General features: G+C 41.2%; 1 protein-coding gene and 1 pseudogene across 4 annotated transcripts in view; one reads left to right on the top strand and one right to left on the bottom strand.

Moving 5' to 3' along the window:
• Positions 1 to 20,034, bottom strand: part of CDC123 (cell division cycle 123) — a 59,527-nt gene that overhangs the window by 39,369 nt on the left and 124 nt on the right. For 3 of the 4 annotated variants that reach the window (XM_049626852.1, XM_049626855.1, XM_049626854.1), the window contains exons 2-4: positions 16,300 to 16,371; positions 2,556 to 2,613; positions 2,281 to 2,313 (exon numbers count right to left, since the gene is read on the bottom strand). In XM_049626852.1, coding sequence (XP_049482809.1) covers positions 2,281 to 2,313; positions 2,556 to 2,613; positions 16,300 to 16,371 — 163 coding nt within the window. The remainder of the gene's footprint in view (positions 1 to 2,280; positions 2,314 to 2,555; positions 2,614 to 16,299; positions 16,372 to 20,034) is intronic. The other variant, XM_049626853.1, reaches the window with a different exon arrangement.
• On the top strand, positions 11,789 to 11,907 carry LOC125920558 (uncharacterized; annotated as a pseudogene).

Below are 20,034 nucleotides of genomic sequence, written 5' to 3'. Positions count from 1 at the left end.
TTATCCTTCCCTGCCCCAAATCTCTCTCTTATAGATCTATGCAGATATATGCATTTATTTATACATATGCACACATAAAACAAACTTTTTTTCTTACATTCTTAAAGTAAGTAGAAGTCCCAATGCCTTTTTACCCCTAAATACTTCAGTATGGTTCCTAAAAAGCAGTAACATTCTTTTATATAACCTACAAAATTATCAAAACGAGGGAGCTAACAATGACAGAATACCATCATCTCATCTGCAGATCTTATTCACAATGTGCCCATTTCCCCAATAATGTCTTTTATAGCAAAAGAAAAAATTTTTCTGATCGAGGATCAGGTTGCCATTGATTACATTTAGCTGTTTTATCTCTTCAATATCCTTTAATCCTTCTTCCTGTTGTTATTATCTTTCATGACCTTGACGTTTTTGAAGAGTACAAAGCAGTTATTCTGTATGATTTCCAGAGTTGAGTATGCTGGATGCTTCCTCATGATTAGATTTAGGTTATGGATTTTTGGCAGGTGATGTGTCCTTAGTGTATTGTATCAGGAGGCACACAATGTCGGTTTGTCCCATCACTGACAAGGTTAACTTTGATCACTTGGCTGCCATGTCTTTCCTCTTGTAAAGTTACCATTTTCCTCTTTATAATTAATAAGTAATTTTGGTGGAAATACTTTGAGAATATTTAAATATCCTCTTTCTCACCAAATATTCACTCAATGGCTTTAACATCTACCCCAGCAATTACTATGATCATTGCCAAATGGTGATTTCCAAGTCTGTAATTCCTTCTACATTTGTGATTTGGTGCCTTTTCTACTCTAAAGGGTTTTCCCCTCTGCTCCGTTTAGTTAATATAACCATTTGTTTGTCAGTATGGGATCACAGACTCTCATTTTAATAAATGGTGACACTTCACTAACGTCCCTGTTTTGAGACTCCGCTATCTGGCTGGGGGGTTGGCCTATTCAAGCTGGCCTCTGGGTCCTTCTAGTCAGGTCTGCCTCCTGCTTACTTTCTGACACAAGCTGTCAAAGGTTCATCTTCACTTTCTGACCCCTGGTCTTGACTTTCTCCAAGGAGCTTCAATTTCTTTCAGTGGAGAATGGTATCTAGAAACCACGATCAAAACACTTGGTGTGCTCACTGCTGCCATGATGTCACTACATGACAGCTCCCAGGCCTTGGAGAACAGAGTCTGGTAGATATACACACATGTAAGTTAGTAATTTCCCAATCTATCCATCTATTAGATAAGAGGAGTTAGAACTGATAATCCTTAACCTTTTTAGGGTCCAGGTCAAATATCATTTCTCCCTTTACACATTCTAACTGTTGTCTGTTCTGACAGCACTTTGCCATCTACCCCCAAAGTGAGGCATCTTTCCCTGCTGGCTTATAAACTCCCTAATGGAAAGGAAGCAACCCAAATTCACCTTTGCTTGGAACTCACTACAGTGCCCTAAATATGGTAGATAACTACCATGTATGTTTAACTGAACAGGACTGTCATGAACAGAGAGTGACTGACCTGCATGACATCCAGAGTAAAAGGAAAACATAGAAACTTTCCCTTCCTGCATATAATGGCATGCTTTTTATACCTAAGGAAATACACTGGTTTAAGCACCTCCAGTTACTTTGCTTGTACTATATATACCAGGTCTCTTCCGTTGAAATAAACAAAAGTATCTTCTTATTTAGAATTGTATCAGAATATAACCTCCCCTAAAACTAGTTTCCTTTGTTGTGCCTTTACGTCTATTAGCAGAGAATTTGATAAAAAGTTCTCTTGTCTCACAGTATAAGAAGTTTCATTTACCTACTACATTTTTAGAAATACGTGTTTTACTTCACTCATTCCTTTAAAAATATTTTTATTAAAAATATATTTCAAGTTGACTTAGACAACAGCATTCTTATCCTCAAAGACTCCATAATACTCAATCCACTTCCACATTTTGATACAAGATACTGGTTAAAGCCACACATTACTCTCACCTGAAAGAAACTGTAATTTTTATGCCATTTAAATATATTTGAATAAGTGAACAGAGATTTCACTTTAGGTTCCACAGATCTGGGAAACGTCAAAGTTTAATGTTAGGCTTGATTACTTCTTTCAGAGCTTAAGAGAAACAAGTCACAGCACCAACTATGCACCTTAATAAATAAAAGCCAACGAGAGAAATAAGTAAATGGGAATCCATCGAGATCCGCATTGAAATCCCGAAACATCCCAGGTGACAGCGTGAGGTTGAGCCCCAGCTGGCACAGCTCTGCTCTTACCGTTAGCGTGGCCGTGTTCTCGTCGTCCGACCACTGCACAGAGAGGACAGAAACAAAGTATTAAATGTGGATAGTGCACTGGGCTTCCCCAAAGCAATGCTCCATCTAAAAATGATACATAAATAAGAGACATCTTTTCCTGAAAACAAAGTACATGTCAAAGTGAGATTTTCATGTAATTTCTCACTTTACCAAACATAGGCTAAGATGTAAATATGAGAACCATTTCAGGGCTCACTGAAATGATAGAATGGGCTGTTTTATTCTGAACCAACCTGTATTTCTTCTGCTTCATCATCACTGTCTGGCTGAGAACATGTTGGTGGATCTTCCCTAGAAGAACATAAAACAAAAATTAAGCAAGAAAAAGGCTTCAGTACCATGTATGTAGTCCTAAGTTCAGTCATACTAAATATATATTTGAAAAGGGAGAGGGTATGGTTTGCTCAGTTGGTTGAGCATCTCTCAATCTTGGCTCAGGTCATGATCCCAGGGTCATGACTCCACGTTGGGGTCCATGCCAAGTGTGGAACCTGCTTGAGATTCTCTCTCCCCCTCTGCCCCTCTCCCCTGTCACACGCTTGCTCGCTCTCTTTCTCTAAAATAAAAATAAAAAGACAGCCTCAGAATTGGAGGATAATGTTAGGAAAAGTTCATTTTTTTAGAGAGAAAAACCAATACAAAATAAAAAGAATACAAACTTCCTGCCCTCTTCTCATACATCACTAGAACCACGGAAAAGAAAAATTCAACCTCCAACTCCAAGGACACTAGCAGTCATCTACAACTCTGAATCCCGATATATGAGAAAGTGCTGCCACAGAGGAGGAAGATCAAGTGAGATGAAGAAGGCAAAAGGAATCATCGGAAGAGCTGTTCTACCGAAGAGCGGGTCCCCCTGAGAGGCAAAATCAAGAATCTTTTTCTACCTAGTAAGAAAAGAGTGTGTGGGCTGGGGTCAGGTATTGCCCTGGACCTTGACTGGCACCACGGAAACGTGTGGGGGGAGACAGGGAACGAAAGACTTGACGTGCCTCCTTTGAAGCAGCTGGCGAGCACAGCACGGGTGGAAATGGACCACCTAGTAGCCAATCCTCATTGCCTAGGGAGAAAGCAAAGGCTGAAAACACTCAGAAGGAATAACACTGCTTTGGTCTCTCATCAACACTAAACCACAAATAACTGGCCTACGAAGAACTCACCACGTCAATGAAAACAAATAATAATCCAAACAAGAACCAGCACAGGATCTGTACCAAGAAACTATAAGAAGAAGGGAAAGGGAGGCTGCTGGTTGACCAGAGGCATTTATCTATCCCTATGCTCCTCTGGAAACCCCACTAAAATGATAGGAAAACTCTCAAGGAAAAAAGGGATCAAAGAAGAGACAGCTGCAGAAAAGAGACAGCAACAGAACTTTGGAAAACAGAAAGCCAATGAGGAGGACAACCCAGCAAGCAAAAGGGAGAAGCTAGAATTACCACTGATGACGAGACCGAAGTTCTGGGCTACAAACAGGTAGGTTGCTTGTGTGAAGTCCACAGAAGGGACAGTAAGATACACGTAGCCTTCCTCACCCTGCACACCAAAACAACTAATCCTCTCCATGAACCAAAGAGGGTAAGGACTCAGGTCCATACTGCCCCGGAGGAATACGAGGGTGAAATGCTAGAGTGCGACAAGCAGCCTTGTGAAAGTCACACTAACAGTGAGGCCCCTAGTCCCCTTCCTCCCACTCTGCTCCCAGAACACACACAGGTTACAACATTCTTCTCTGTAGAAACTCAACCACCCCAGAGGAAAGACCTGTAGATCTTTCCGGGAAACTTCCGTCAATTTCTGCTCATTGCTGGCACTCTTAGCGAGCCCCACCCGGTTTTTACAAAGTTTCCAAGTGTGTGTGTGTATGCGTGTATGTGTGTGTGTCCCCCTCACTCTCAAATATGAATAAAAGGCCTAGAATCATTAGAAAACTAAAGAAAGGCTCCAAGATGAAAAAAAAAAAAGTTTTTTAAAAGGAAAAATATTTTTTAAATCATTAATATCCTTAAAAATAAAGATACTGCATCCACAAGAGAAGACCAGAGGGAACAGAGGACAGGACTGAACCTGTAGAAATTTAAATCTGGTAGCTGAAATTTAGTTGTCTTTATTTTTCTTAATGTTTATTTTTGAGAGAGAGAGAGAGAGAGAGAGAGCAAGCAAGCAGGGAGAGGCAGAGAGAGGGAGAGACCCAGAATCCAAAGCAGGCTCCAGGCTCCGAGCTGTCAGCACAGAGCCAGTGTGGGGCTCGAACTCACAGACTGCGAGATCATGACCTGAGCCGAAGTCAGATGCTTAACTGACTGAGCCACCCAAGTGCCCCAAGTAGCTGAAATTTAAAAATTCAATAGCATGAATATGGCAAAATGAAGGAAATTTCCCAGAAAGGAGAACCAAGAAGACAAAGAAACAGGTAACAGAGAAGGAATGATAAAATTCAGAGAACCCAGCAAGATCCAATATCTAAATAATAGGAGTTCAAAAAAGAGAAACAAGAAAATAAGAAAAAATTATCAAAGATACAGTATTTTTAAATGTCCCCGAACTGAAAAATAGGTCTCTAGAATGAAAGGGCTCACCAAGTACACAGCATAGAGAATGGAGGAAAAAAACCTTAAATGCTATGCAAAGATGGCCACAATAATTCTTGCCATCTGGTCTGATATGCTCGTCTGCAGGGCGACTTTGCCACACTTGCCATCAAATAATGGCATTTATTTCCCCATTCCTTTCATTTAAACTGGCATCAAGATTCCTTGTAATCAGCAAAATGTAGCACAAGTGACAGCACGTAATTCAAGGTGTCAGAAGCCTTTACAGCCTCCGCTCAGCATTTGGAATGCTGCCAACCCTATGCAAAGTAACTAAGGGTAGTCTTTCTTCTTTTTAAAAAAAAAAAATTAATATTTATTTATTTATTTATTTATTTGGGGAGGGGGGGAGACAAGCAGAGAGAGAGGGAAAGAGTGAATCCCAAGCAGGCTCCAGGCTGTCAGCACAAAGCCCGACATGGGGCTCGAACTCCCAAATCATGAGATCATGACCTGGGCCAAAATCAAGAGTCTGATGCTTAACTGACTGAGCCACCCAGGCGCACCCCGCCCCCTCCCCCAGAAGGGTAGTCTTTCTGAGATGAGAGTCCACATGGGAAGAGAAACCCAACATCAACTGCCAGACACGTGAGCGAGGCCATCTTAGCAGAACCACCAAATGACGACAGTGACAAGAATGCCTTAGCAAGACCAACAGAAGACTCATCCAGTGTCAAGAAGTATGGGCATCAGTTCCCTCTAGCCCGTCTAGTCCCGTGGGAGGTCAAGGTGTGGCCCAGGTTTGCAACACAACTGAGGAACCCTGAACTTAGGGAATCACGTCTTCTACAAGGTAAACCGGTTCGGTCTCTGACCCAAGGGCAGAAACACTGTCTTCACCTGTCCTAGACAATAAAAATCCTGTTCTGTGCTAGAGAGGGAGCTGCTATCTCTACCTTCCAAGGCTCTCTGCTACATAAACATCCTTGAAAAGATAACAAGAATAAAAGGCATCAGTGCCTCTGCTAGCAAGGTAAGCAGGAAGTGAGAGACCCAAGGAGAACTCTCAACACCCAGCGACGCAATCACTGACAAAGTGTTCATTGTTTTTAAGTCAATACGTTTGGGCAATACAGAGGGCTATTGTGAAATGTAAAAACATGAAAGAGGAATTCTCAAAAACATTCATAAAGAAAACCAAGTCACAATAAAGGAACACAAATCAGAATGACATGGGACTTTATGGAAGATAGTAGACCATGCCTTCAAAATCACAGGGAAATACTCTGCCTAAAATCCCATACTAAGCCAATTCACCCCCTCAAAAAAATCCAGAGTAAAATAAAAACTTTTTCCAGGTATGAAAAGACTCCAAGTTTTTCTTCCTATGCATTTTAGAGCATGTGCTTCAATAAAACGGGTAAATCAAGAGACTCAAAAACGTGATATCCAAGGAAAAGAAAATCGGGCACAGAATAGGAAAGTTCCAAGGTAACAACTGTATACTAGCCCTGAAGAGCTGCCAGACTGGAACAGGAAGATGGACTGCTAAAATGAATCTGGGAAAGGAAAATGGACCCGCTGGATCTGAAATGTCCTGGAGTGTTTAGAGAAATAGCTAACAGGCTTATGCCCTGTTTACTGGAAAAATTACTAAGTATTAGTGACAGACATATGGGAATTAAGTAAATTTAACGAAGCTGGCTAGTAGTTCCAGAGAAAACAAGGTTATAAAAAAAGAAAAGGTTGGGGCGCCTGGGTGATCTCGGGCTCAGGTCATGATCACATAGTTTGTGGGATCGAGCCCCGAGTCGGGCTTGGTGCTGATGGCGTGGAGTCTGCATGTGATTCTCTCTCTCTCTCTCTCTCTCTCTCTCTCTCTCTCTCTCTCTGCCCCTCCCCTGCTTGCACGTGTGCCCTCTCTCAAAATAAACTTAAGAAGAAAAAAAGTACAAAAAATAATTTTTTTTTAAAAAAGGTCATCATAGTACACAACGTGGCTCAGCAGCCAACAGTAACATCATAACATTGTGACCACTGACTAGTGATTTAACCAAAAGCTGTAATGAAGATCTCGAGGGTGTAGGAAAACTAAATCTTCAAATATCATAACAGAAAGGTGGAGATAGCATCTTTTTAAGAAATAATTAGTGTAAGTATATTGTTAAATACAAAGCTACCAACAGTGGTTCCATTCAAATCTGAGGGCGTAATAAATTAAGTGTTACAGCAGCAATCACTGGAATGGCATATCCTCCTTTATAAATCAAGAAACTGACACGTGGACTTATCAATAATTTAATCAATCAGTCAATCTGGTGTGATTTTGGTTAATGCAGATCAGTTCCCTACCTTTTTTTTCAAGTAAGCTCTATGTCCAACGTGGGGCTTGTACTCACAACCCTGGGATAAAGAGTCGTGTGCACGACCTACTGAGCCAGTCAGGCACCCCAGGTCTCTAAAGTTTAATCAGTCCTCTGTAATCCTCAAGAATAGAGTTCCCAGATCCACAAAGCTAAGACCCAGACCCTGGAGTATAATGAGAACGCAAACACACTGTCACCTGTGAGTTCCCTGCTCAAGGAGCTATATAGCCTTTCCTTCTCTTGCATCTCTTTCAACACCACACATCCTTAAATATGACATTATCATCTTTAATATTGCTCCACCATACAAAAGGTACTCAATGAACTTGAAAATGTGTTTTACCACTCTAAAACATCAGGTTTTTTTGATTGCATAATGAAATACATTGAAAAATCATGTTTATAATCAGTGTCTTCATACAGTTCTTAGAAGGACTTATCACAATGCCTACTCTGAGGTAGCTCACAAAACCGGATCACTGTAAATGATGACGGAAGGTATAAATTCTCAAGTTTACTAGACTTTCTTTCTAAGGTATAGCTCTTAACACTGATGACTGGAATGGTATGATGCTAATATTTAGAACTATTCTGTATTTCCTGTATCACCTCCAGCACAGAGCAATGGGAACCCTTAAGAGCACTGGCTTTGGAAAAAGACATGGTCTGAGTGTGTCAGTTCTCCCACTGTTAGTCGAGAGCTTTGCACCATTATCCCGTCTACAAAACCAAAAGAGAGGGGCTACTCTCGAGTTGTGAGGATTCAAATCAGGAACATACGCAACACGTGTTTAATAGCTGGTGTCTATTATTATTCTGCCTTAAGGGAGACAGGTCAGGAAAGAAAGAACTCAAGGCCAGAAAGGAACAAATCAAGATTAGTTCTTGGAAGCAGTGAGTCAGACCACCTGAATCAGACCCAATTTGTGAGACCAGTTCAAGTATCACCTCTACTGCAGCTTACAGTGATTTTTTAAACTTGAAAAACATGCTTATCAGAATATGGATGCTTTTATTAAAAAAAAACAAAAACAAAAACAAAAAACAAAACCCAGACACCTATTTATTTACATCTAACTTGGCCACTGAACGTGGATTCCCAAGGTAGGATACCCCACCCATCTTGTTATCTCAGTAACACACTCGGCACCCATTTCATATTATAGGCACCTAAAAATGTGCAAAAAATGACTCACTTGTATCAGAAATGGATGTTACCAGCCTCCTTTCCCAACCCACTACAGACAGTAATAATCAAACCAAGCTTTCTTTCTTACTGAACCCTGGATGCAGCCTCAGAATCCTTCTCAACACATCACTCTAGGAAACCATTACCAGATCTGAGTTGGCAAACAAGATAAACCCAGTTATCAGCCTTGGTCTATACTATTCATTTGACTCTACCGTGGAAGAGAGTGAAGTAACCATGTTCATTTATTCATTCATTCACTCAATACATACTCATTAGGCCCAGACTCCGTACTAAGTTAAAAATGTAAACAAGATCCCTTACAGAGCTGAAACGCAGAAATGAAAAAAAACGTACTGCATGTGGAGGTTATGGGAGATTAGGAATGAAGAGTCAAGAGCTATGGAAACCCCAATACCCATTTCCCCACTTCTCTATTAATAAAACCTCCAATTTGTTCAGAAACTAAGTGCCCCTGTGCCTTGAGGACTTCTCCCTAACCACGCCAGTACCTACAGACCAGTCCACCACTCATGGCTATTCCAACGCCCTGCCACTGAGGGGGACCCACCCCTGACCAACAAGGGACAGAGAGCTCCCGAGAAGGTTTGCTCTGCTCTTCAAGAGGAATGTGAGACAGGATCTCCTTTCTTCTGGCTTCTGGATATGACAGCGGGAGGGCGTGATGCTTGAAACCACTATGGTGAACTTGGACCCTGGAGAGGAGAATCAAGAAGTTCACAGAGAAGCTCTTTTTGGGTCCTAGCATCACTGACCTACTACACTTCCCAACAATTGCCATGTCACAGGACTTCTGAAATAATTCATTTGCCTCCTTGTTTAAGTCATGTTTAAAATGGGATACTAAGTTAGTCTGTCTGGGCTCCTAAAACAAAACACTGAGTGGCTTTATACTGAGTGGCTTATAAACAGGAGTTTATTTCTCACAGTTCTGGAGGCTGGAAGCCAACATCAGGGTGCCTGCAGGGTCAGGTTCTGGGCTGCAGATGGCCACCTTCTCACCGTGTCCTCACATGGCAGAGGGGGCAAGGGAGTTCTCTGGGGTACCTTTTATTAGGGCACAAATGCCATTCACGAAAGCTCCACCTTCATGACCAAATCACCTCCTAAAGGCCCCACCTTCCAATACCAAGTATCTTTGGGAGTCAAGACGTCAACATATGAATTTGGGGGCCACACAAACACTCTGACCATAGCAGATGTCCTGTATCTGCAATGAAAATCAACCCACTGACCTGGGGAACACACACAGGGAGCACTGGGTGGCAGGTTAAGGAGAGTATGTAAGAGCTGGGGGAGCAAAAAGGCCACATTCACTTCATGAGAGATGAAACTGAAGAAATATTCACAGCCTTGGTCTGCCTTTTAATTTCTTTGTACCAACTAATTTGGAAACCTAGAGGAAAGCATTTAATTAGGAAATCCACTTTCTGAGATAAGTACCTTAATACACTAGTGTTAAACATATAAATTGGTACAATGGTTAGTGAAAACTATCTGGCAATACTAGTCAATATAGGAGTCAAGACTCCTATAACTGGAGTCTAGGATTTTTATTGTACAGAAATAATCCTACGTGCAAACGGTGTTCCATGCAGAAATATGTTCATTGAGGAATTATTTTTCTATAAACTTGCAAATGACCTAAATGCCCAACAACTATGAAATTAATTACAGCAAGTACATATCCATGGAAATTATGCAGTTACTAAAAATAATTTTATGCCAGGGCGCCTGGGTGGCTCAGTTGGTTGAGCGTCCAACTTCAGCTCAAGTCATGATCTCACTGTTTGTGGATTTGAGCCCTATGTCGGGCTCTGTGGTGACAGCTCAGAGCCTGAAGCCTGCTTCGGATTCTGTGTCTCCCTCTTTTTCTGCCCCTCCCCCACTCATGCTGTCTCTTTCTCTCTCTCTCAAAAATAAACATTAAAAAAAGATTTTTTTTTTTTTTTAATAATCTTATGCCATTTTAAAAACACATGGAGGGGTTGCCTGGGTGGGTCAGTCGGTTGGGCATCCGACTTTGGCTCAGGTCATGATCTCACTGCTAGTGAGTTCGGGCCCCACGTCAGGCTCTGTGCTGACAGCTCAGAGCTTGGAGCCTGCTTCACTTTCTGTCTTCATCTCTATGCCCCTCCCCTGCTTGAGCTCTGTCTGTCTCTCAAATATAAAAAATTTAAAAAATCAGAAAAAAACTTAAAAACACATGGAAAATTACACAATTGTGTTCACTGAAATAAAGAATATAAAATTATATATTATATAAAATATATATTATATGCAAACATGTATTATGTATAATATGTATTACATACTAGATGAATATAGTATAAATTATATAAAATAGGACATTACATATTATATAAAATATAGTATGCTCGTAAGATAGGCTAAAAAATGTATTTAAAAAGACTAGAGAAGATATTCCAATATTTGAACAGGATTTGCTTTTAGGTAGAATTAGAAGTGATTTTTTTCTGCTTCTTTATATTTTCTCTATAAAGTTTTCAAGTCTACTATAATAAGTACTCCTTTGGTAATTAGTAATAAGGTGGGGCATCTTTTACACATGATGGAATCTCTAGGCATTCGTATTGTTCCCACTCCGTACCATTTCAGAATTTATCTTACCAAACAAAACTGAGTCATACATAACTCCCATAGTCTATGCTAAGGACAGATGCCTAATCGACAGATCTCAGTGTCTACCAGCCACAGTTCACTACTGGCCTACTCACAATAGAAAGAATATTCAGTAAGTCTCGTCCATTAACTCCATTCTATTTGTTTGTAACTATAATACTGTATTCCTTGATGCAGGGATACATCCCATGTAAAAGAGCTAAAATGTCCACATATTAATAGACACAATTGTGGTACTCTATTAACAATATTTTAAACATACACACTCATTCAACTACTTGTTACTATCTGAACTCAGGGAGAAATTACTGATAGACAGAAACCAACCTGGATTACTCTGGCCTGAATAGAGATATTCTGGCCTGCAGGACTTCAACAGTTGAACAAATGAAACCAATGGGATGTCTGGATCCGAGGCCATAAACCCTACTGTCGATATGAACCCCAGGATAGGACTGTGCTGTTTTCCCTAGTGTAACTTGCTCCGTTGGTCAATATCGTGGATCGATAAGTGATGTGATATTGTAACCAGTGCATCTAGATTGTAATCACCTGGAGGCTGTCCAAAACTGTTAACCCATTTAAAGTTTAATTATCCCTTTAGGTTAAGTTAAATTATGTTCTTTTGGGGTTAATTAAAGCTTCATGGGGTGTTCTCGTTTTACTTTTTTATCCCCCTACTCTTCCTGGGAAAGTCAAAAAGATTAGGATAGCAAGTGTCTGAGCTGAGATGTCAGCACTCCCCTTGACAAGGACGGAAGGGGCCCTCAGGACTGACCACACACATTCGGTTAAGGCACCGCCAACTACTGTGACACACCGACCATCATTTTTCAAGAAACAGACTCTTAACTATGGAGAACAAACACCTGGTCACCAGAGGGGAGGTGGGTGGGGGTATGGGCGAAGAAGGTGATGGGGATGAAGGAGCGCACCTGTCATGATGAGGACCCGGTGACGTTTCCAAGTGTGGAATCACTGTATTGTACACCTGCAACTAGTATTACACTGTATGTTAACTGGAATTTGAATTAAAACTTTAAAAAAAAATTCGTAGGTTAAAAAAATTAAAAAAAAAAAAAATAGCATGGGCTCCAAGGAAAAAAATGAAAAGATTAGGACAGCAAAGAATATACTGAGAGGGATACACAACCAAGCCCGAACACAAAACAAACACTGAGCTTTAAAAAGACACATCCGGGGGCACCTAGCTGGCTCAGTCAATAGAGCATGTAACACGTGAGCTCAGGGTTGTGAGTCTGAGCCCCAGGCTGGATGCAGAGATTACTTAAAAATATCTTTAAAACAAAAAGGTTTGAAGAAAGCTACTTAGCAATGAAACAGAGTAACACATGAATCTCAAAAGCATTATGTTGAGTTGAAGCCAGACACAAAAAAATACACACTATATAATTTCACTTACACCAAGGCCTAGAACTGACAGAACTAAGCCATGGAGACAGAAATCAGACCAGTGTTTGCCTGGGGTGGAGTTGGAGGAGGTGGGCAGGATTGACCAACAGGGGAGAGCAGGGACTTTCCTAGGGACTGGAAATGTTTGATTTTCTTTTTCTTTCTTTCTTTCTTTTTCTTTCTTTCTTTCTTTCTTGTTTGATGTTTATTTCTGAGAGACAGAAAGAGAATGAGAACAAGAACGACTGGGGGGGGAGGGGCAGAGAGAGAGGAGACACAGAATCTGAAGCAGGCTCCAGGCTCTGAGCTGTCAGCTTAGAGCCCAATACGGGGCTCAAACCCACAAACTGCACGAGATCATGACCTAAGCTGAAGTCAGACGCTTAACTGACTGAGCCACCCAGATGCCCCGGAAATGTTTGATACTTTCAATGGCAAGGTGATGAAACAAGTGTGCATTATTTATCAAAACTCATCAAACGTTATACTCAAGATCTGTGCATTTTATTGTAAATGTACCTCATTTAAATTTTACCTGTATTTTCAAGTTTTTACCTATAAAAATAATCCCACCTAAAATTACTGCCCTTTTCAAATCAAAGGTTTTTCTCAGCCAGAGTAAATGACACCTTCGTCCATCCAGATGTTCAGCCAGAAATGAGAGGGTAATTCTTGCCAGCTCCTTCTCTGTCACCAAGTTCTGACGGTGCAGCTCCAACACCTCACATGCACTCACATGTCCCCTCCAGTGTCACCATTGTAGTTCATGCCACTGTCAGTGGTCGGTCCAATGCGTATCCTCCTAACTCGTGTAATTCGGTCCAATGCAGTATCCTCCTAACCAGTCTTCAATTCCCACATGGTAACCGGTCCCAGTTCAAACCCTGAAATCTGCTCAAGTCACTGTCTTGTTCTGAGCTCTTCAATGCATTCCTACTGACCTCAGAATAAATACTAGAATCTTTAACAGGACTCCCACACACCCCCTAACTACCTCCCCAGTGGCACCAAACAACTCTTGCACTGTTCGGCCCTCCGTGCTCCAGCGGCATGACTCCCTGTAGTTTCTAGCAGATCAAGACCTTCCATGCCTCAGAGCACTCCTTAATGCTGTTCCCTCAGCCTGGAAGATCTTTCCCTCCACCCATCAACTGACTACCTTCCACCCAAACTTCCTGACTGAGAGGCTCCTAAGTTACTTCTTCAGGGTATTCTCTGTCCTTCCCTGCCATCTTCAGCCACCCCACCCCCAGTGATTTAAAGTCTCATCAGAATTCTCAGTTACATATTTACTGGTGTGCTTGCTTAATGTTCCAGGTGAGATCAATGATGATGGTGAGAGCAGGTGGTGTTTCTTCAGAGCACACAGTAGACCAGGCACTGGGCGAAACATTTTACACATTATCTCTTTTCATCTGTGCAACAACCCGCAGTAAGTTCTAGGGTATCAGTCACCCCATTTACGGACAGGGAAACCCAAGCACAGAGCACTAGAAATTACAAAGACATGATCTGCCAGCAGGCAACGGGACTGGAGGACAGGCACTAGGCTGTATCTACTCCCACACACTTGAAGCTGAACCGCCAACTCCAAAAGGGCAAGATCCCTCTCTGATGGGTGCACTACTGTGCGGCCAGGTGCCACAGAGCCGTGCGACGGTATTTAGCAGGGCCCACCCACGCCACAAGCTCACACAAACACCTGGCCAATGAAAAACAACACGGAGCTCTTCAATATGCTTGCAATACGGAAATCTACCCAGTACTTTCTAATGTTAGAAATTATTTTCTCTGTAGTCCCATTTATTTATTTTTGAGAGAGAGTGAGAAAGAGAGCACAGGGAGGGGCAAAGAGAATCCCAAGCAGCCTCCACGCTGTCAGTGCAGAGCCTGAGGCAGAACTCGATCTCATGGACCATGAGACCATCATCTGAGCCGAGATCAAGTGTCGGGCGCTTAACCGACTGAGCCCCCCAGGCGCCTCTACAGTTCCATTTATATAAATAAACTCATTATTGTTCTAGACTTGAGAATAATAAAATTATGTTTTTAAGTGCCCCAAAGTTGAGTCTTGCTTAACTATTCTACTGTTTCCTAACCCTGCAATAGAATTCATGAGACTCTCATTAACAATCTTCAGGTTATTATGAGGCTAAGAATAACCAAAAACAGAAATGTAATCCAGAAAACTACACAGAAAATTCACAAGAGAAAGGGAAGCAGAGTATGAAATTAGTGTTACTGAAAACACACACAATTCTATTCCCAAGTTCCTTCATCCAACAAATGTCTACCAAGCACCTCTCACGTATCAGGTACTGCCCCAAGCGCCAGGAACAGACCTGTCCAAGTCCCCGTTCTCATGAAGCCTGCACTCTAATAAAAGAACAATTATGGGAATTATGCCAGATGGAAGTAAGTATTATGCAGAAAAATAAAATGAGGCAAAGAGTAAAAGTGAGGCACCAAAATGTGCCCACTCATACCATGAAGCAGTATTCAGCCTTAAAAGGAAAGAAATTCTGACACACGCTAGAATATGGGTGAAGCTTGTGGACATTATGGCTGAGTGAAATAAAGCCAGTCACAAAAGGACAAATCCCCTACGAGTCTGTTCATGTGGGGTATTTAGAGTACTCAAAATCATAGGCACAGAAGGTAGAACAGTGGTTAGGAGGGGCTAGTGGGAAGAGAAATGAGTAGTTCGTGTCTAATGGGGGCTGAGTTTCAGTTTTACAAGATGGAAAGAGTTCTGGAGGTGGATGGTGGTGACGGTTGCACATTATAAATGCACTTACTTCCCCTGAGCTGTGCACTGAAAAATAATTATGATAGCAAACTTTATGTTATGGGCATTTTATCACAATAAAAAATTTTTTTTTAAACAATTCCAAGGGAGGGACGCCTGGGTGGCTCAGTCGGTTGAGCATCTGACTCTTTCTTGATCTCAGCTCAGGTTTTGATCGCAGGGTCATGAGTTCAAGCCCTCCATGCTCTATGCTGGGCATGAAGAATACTTAAAAACCAAGGGCTCCATGCTGGGCGTGAAGAATACTTAAAAAAAAAAAAAAGGATAATAATGATAATAATAGTAATTCCAAGGGAAAATTATTTCCAACCTGGAATTCTACAAAAAAAAGGAGTTCTGTACACCAAGGGTTCCTGTTAAGCTAGTTCAGAAAGGAAGTGAGGGATGAGCATTTATTTAGGTAACATGACCTGTGAGCAAACTAGGAACTTCATTACATTCTATGATTCTTAAACTTTTTCAAGTTCGCCCTAAAAAGACTGAAGCATGGTAATGTCGTCCCTTTATAACTAGAGGAATTACAGCAACAGAGAAGGTGGAGGGGGGTTAACCATGGGGAAGAAAAGGTTAAGGAATTACACGATACCCTAGTAAAGCTTTCTGTTTGTAATGGACAATTAATTTTTTATCTTAAAAGTTGAAAGATCTCAAAAAAAAAAAAAAAGAAAAAGAAAACGAAAACAGGCTGAAGAACTTCAGAGGGTCCTAATGGGCCCTCTTCCTGCCCCCACCCCCCTCCATTTTCTCAAGCAAGAGATGGAAGGAACTGCCCAGTTTCACAACCAGCAACTATCAGAGGAAGGAGTACTCAATTCTGAGTCTTATTAATTGAACACTGACAAGAAATACCCGACAAAGATCAGGATGTAATTTTAACTAGGGGGAAAAAAAGGAGAGAACTGTGCCAAAGCTAATGTATTTATTTTACCTGGTAATTATTGAGATCTAATCACTGCAACATTTCTTTGTGATAAAGTTTAAAGAATTTTTCCTGGTACACTTTACCTTCCTGAAACCACCAGAGTTCCATCATCGAGTAAATAATCCTTCACATTCTGAGGAAGTGGAAGAATGACACTAAAAAAAACAAAAAACAAAAAACAAAAAAAACAATAATAAATAAATTTACCAAAAAGGCATCATTTTAAAAGACCAATCATAAGCAGAGAGAAAAATTCCAAACTCAATTTTTTAATTACTTGTTACCTTTATTTTAAAATAAAATGGGAAATGTTAATGATGTACATTTGATAGGAGACTGAAAATTAACAATATCAATAAAGATTGTGGGAAACTAAATTCGGCTCATATATTAACAACTGTGGTGACGAAACAAAAAACCACCAAATCCAAAGAACCACACTGAAATTACAGCATGAAAGGCACAAGCTCAAGAGAATTCTGAGTACATGGGCCTTCCAGAAATCAGACACCAGCAGATATCTGCAGCAACACAGGAAATGCAGTAAGCAAATCAGAAATTTACAGCATCTGACCACCTTCTACGACAGAAGACAGAGGTAGCCTTAAGATCTGGAAACCCTTCCTTGGTTGGCAGTGAGCACCTAAGGCTAAGAATCCACCATGTGTCTGGATGTGTTTTGGTGGAATCCCATTCAGCAGACTGGACTGCCAGAGCTATAAAGCTGCTTTAATTTGTTTCAGACAATTAAGGGAGGGCGAAGCCACAACCTGAAGTCACTTCAGAATCTCATGGGATAATCTGCTTTTTACTCTGTAATAATAAATCATCAAGAAATTCTGCAACAGGTACCTAAACGTAATGCTATTATTTTGACCTTGAGGCATATAGTCTTTAACAACTGAAAAGAAATGATGGCTTGCTTTCAGAGTCAAGAGGACATCGACTCATGTATCATTTATTAAGTTTTCTGGCAAATCAGAAATGGTTTGTGTGCACAGAGATTATTCATGGGCTAGTTCAGTTCTTAAAACTAATATCTGATTTATCGAATTTTACAATTTTACATTGAAAAGCTTAATTCTTCAGGCTTTTAAGGTCAACCACTAGATCTTACTACTCTATTTGTAAATCTGCTAAACTTTAACCAATTTCAAGTGAGACTATGAAACTCAAAAGCTGAAAAAAAAAAAAATCACCATATAACATGTTAAGTGCTACTCCAGGCGAGAATGTGCTTTACACAAACTAATGAGGCTGTCCAGAAAGAGCTTAGATCGGTCACTGAAATCCAAGTCAGGTGAGAGTCCAATGAGGTCTGTCCAACAGATGTAAAAGAATTAAATGACAAAGTACCTACTCCATTCTGTATCCCATTCAGTACCTTATACATTCAGTATCCTCTTCTAGATTCTAGAATTCTAGATCTTATCTGATTCTAGACCAAGGGAACATAATTATATGCACACAGACAAGTTATTCTAATACAATTTTAAAGGTAAAAGGGGGCTTAAAAGATTATTTAATATAGCTCTTATGTTTGAGGAAAATAACCGATTTTAAAAAGTAAAGCAGATGGGGGCGCCTGGGTGGCGCAGTCGGTTAAGCGTCCGACTTCAGCCAGGTCACGATCTCACGGTCCGTGAGTTCGAGCCCCGCGTCGGGCTCTGGGCTGATGGCTCGGAGCCTGGAGCCTGTTTCCGATTCTGTGTCTCCCTCTCTCTCTGCCCCTCCCCCGTTCATGCTCTGTCTCTCTCTGTCTCAAAAATAAATAAAAAATGTAAAAAAAAATTGAGGAAAAAAACCAATTTTAAAAAGTAAAGCAGATGGCCCAAAGTTATCTAGCTAATGATTCTTAAGCCTGAGTCAAAGTTCTAGAACTCATCAAAAAATAAACTTGTATTCTTACCCACCTAGTCATCTCTGAACCATGTAATAAACACTGAATAATAATGCTGAGTCAATAACAACAATATGGTCTCTCAGCATTAAAGCTGACAAGGACAATGACAAAGCTAACACAACGCCACCAGACTGGCCCAGATTGTGGAGGGATATCCTGCTATATGTTAGGTTCCCGTGATATTACCACAGAACTAAACAGACTGAAGAAACAGCTTAAAGACAGAGCAAAGAACAGTTTCAGGCAACACGGCTTAGTTGTGGACTTTTAAAAACCCCACCTCCTGGTTATTTTTCACTCTTTGCTTCCTAGGAGTGGTACACACTCTAAGTGAACTAAAGTTATTTTGGTCAATGGAGCTTTGACTAAATCCAAAATGTAACAACAAGCAGCATTTCCGTGTGTTTACTACATGCCAGAAACAGTGGCAAGCATTTTAAATGTTTTATCTCATTTAATTCCCATGCCAATCCTATTATTTTCTCAAATTTCCAGATGGGGCTTAGAGAGATTAAGCAATTTGCTCAAGATGCTGGTGGGACCAAAATCCAAAGCCAGGCAGACGGCCCCGATTCGAGAGTCCAATTCTTAACCATCAGACTTTCCTGCCGAAGGCAAAGGAAAAACCACGCCACAGATGACAAAAAGGCACCTGCACACATTGCAGGTCAGCTTTAAGTGCACTCAGTAGGAAAATGTCTGACAGGTTCACCAATACCTCTCTCTCACCAACACAAATAACTCTAGCCTCATCTCAGACCTAAAGCTTATTCTGATTATACAATGTAACAAAGGATCGGAATATCATAGGGGAAGATAACTTCTTAGGAGGCAATGTCCACTGCAGCTCTTGAAGCTCTTCCTTTTGTTTTGGTGTCACTTCAACCACCTTCAAATGCTTCAAAAGGATTATCTTCCTTGGAGCTGCTCTAACCTCCAACTAGAAACAGATCCTATGTATGAATACCAGGATGGAAGAGAACGGTCTTGTGAATAATCTCCTTACGCTCTTCCAAACCCTCAGGATTTCAAAATCGTTGGCCTCTCTGTATTCACACTCTGCACCAAGGGGACCAAATGAACAGAAGACAGTTGGTATCTAAATTAAGTGATAATATAGGCCTAAAGGGGGAGCGGGCAAAATACAGAAACTCCTGTCCATGAATATGCAGTTCTTTGATCTATCCCTCTTAGTGAGTGACAGCCTGCTCTTGCATTATTCTCCACATGTTATGATTGCTTTTGAACACTGGGGGTATTCTCCTAGCTGCCTTGCCTATATTACCTTGAATGACCCAGTGAAGGAAAAGTTACTCTTCTGCTTGCCCTGCAAACCAGGGATGGATCCCCTGTTGTAGGCCAGAGAACTAGACAACGAATCCCATTCCACTCCTTTTCCAGGGATGGCTTCCTGTCAAGGTACATCTCGATCCCTAACAACATATAACTACACTAATGCTTTCTTGTTAAGCTATCTTATCGGAGAATTTCAAGCAGGGTCTGTATCACTGTTCTCATCCTACAGCGACTGAAAGCAATTAAGACCCCAGCGGGTTAGTCAGTGGCAAAATCCAGACTACCCAGTTCTCCTGATCACTTCTCCTCTCTGGCAGTTCTACAAGCAGTGATGGTGAACTCCCAAGCCTGAACCGGCTTAATCCACTAGTCACCCCGCCATCTGACCTTCAATGAACCACGACCTGCCCTTCTACCCGCCCTAGCACACGCCCTGAACGCAACACGACGCACAGCAAACTCGCATCGACTTCATTAATCTCCCCACCTGAAATAGTACTAGGAAGTCGAAATCTGGGCACTGGCGCTCCCATCCAGTCGCTAAAAGGCCTGTGTTGTTGTTGTTGTTGTTGTTGTTTTTCGCTGATGGAGCGAGGACTCGCCCCAAATGTCGCAGTTC

This window comes from Panthera uncia, chromosome B4 (genome assembly GCF_023721935.1).
Source record: "Panthera uncia isolate 11264 chromosome B4, Puncia_PCG_1.0, whole genome shotgun sequence".
NCBI lineage: Eukaryota > Metazoa > Chordata > Mammalia > Carnivora > Felidae > Panthera > Panthera uncia.
The sequence above is the reverse complement of the archived record's forward strand: the minus strand, read 5'-3'. Positions and strand labels throughout refer to the sequence as shown.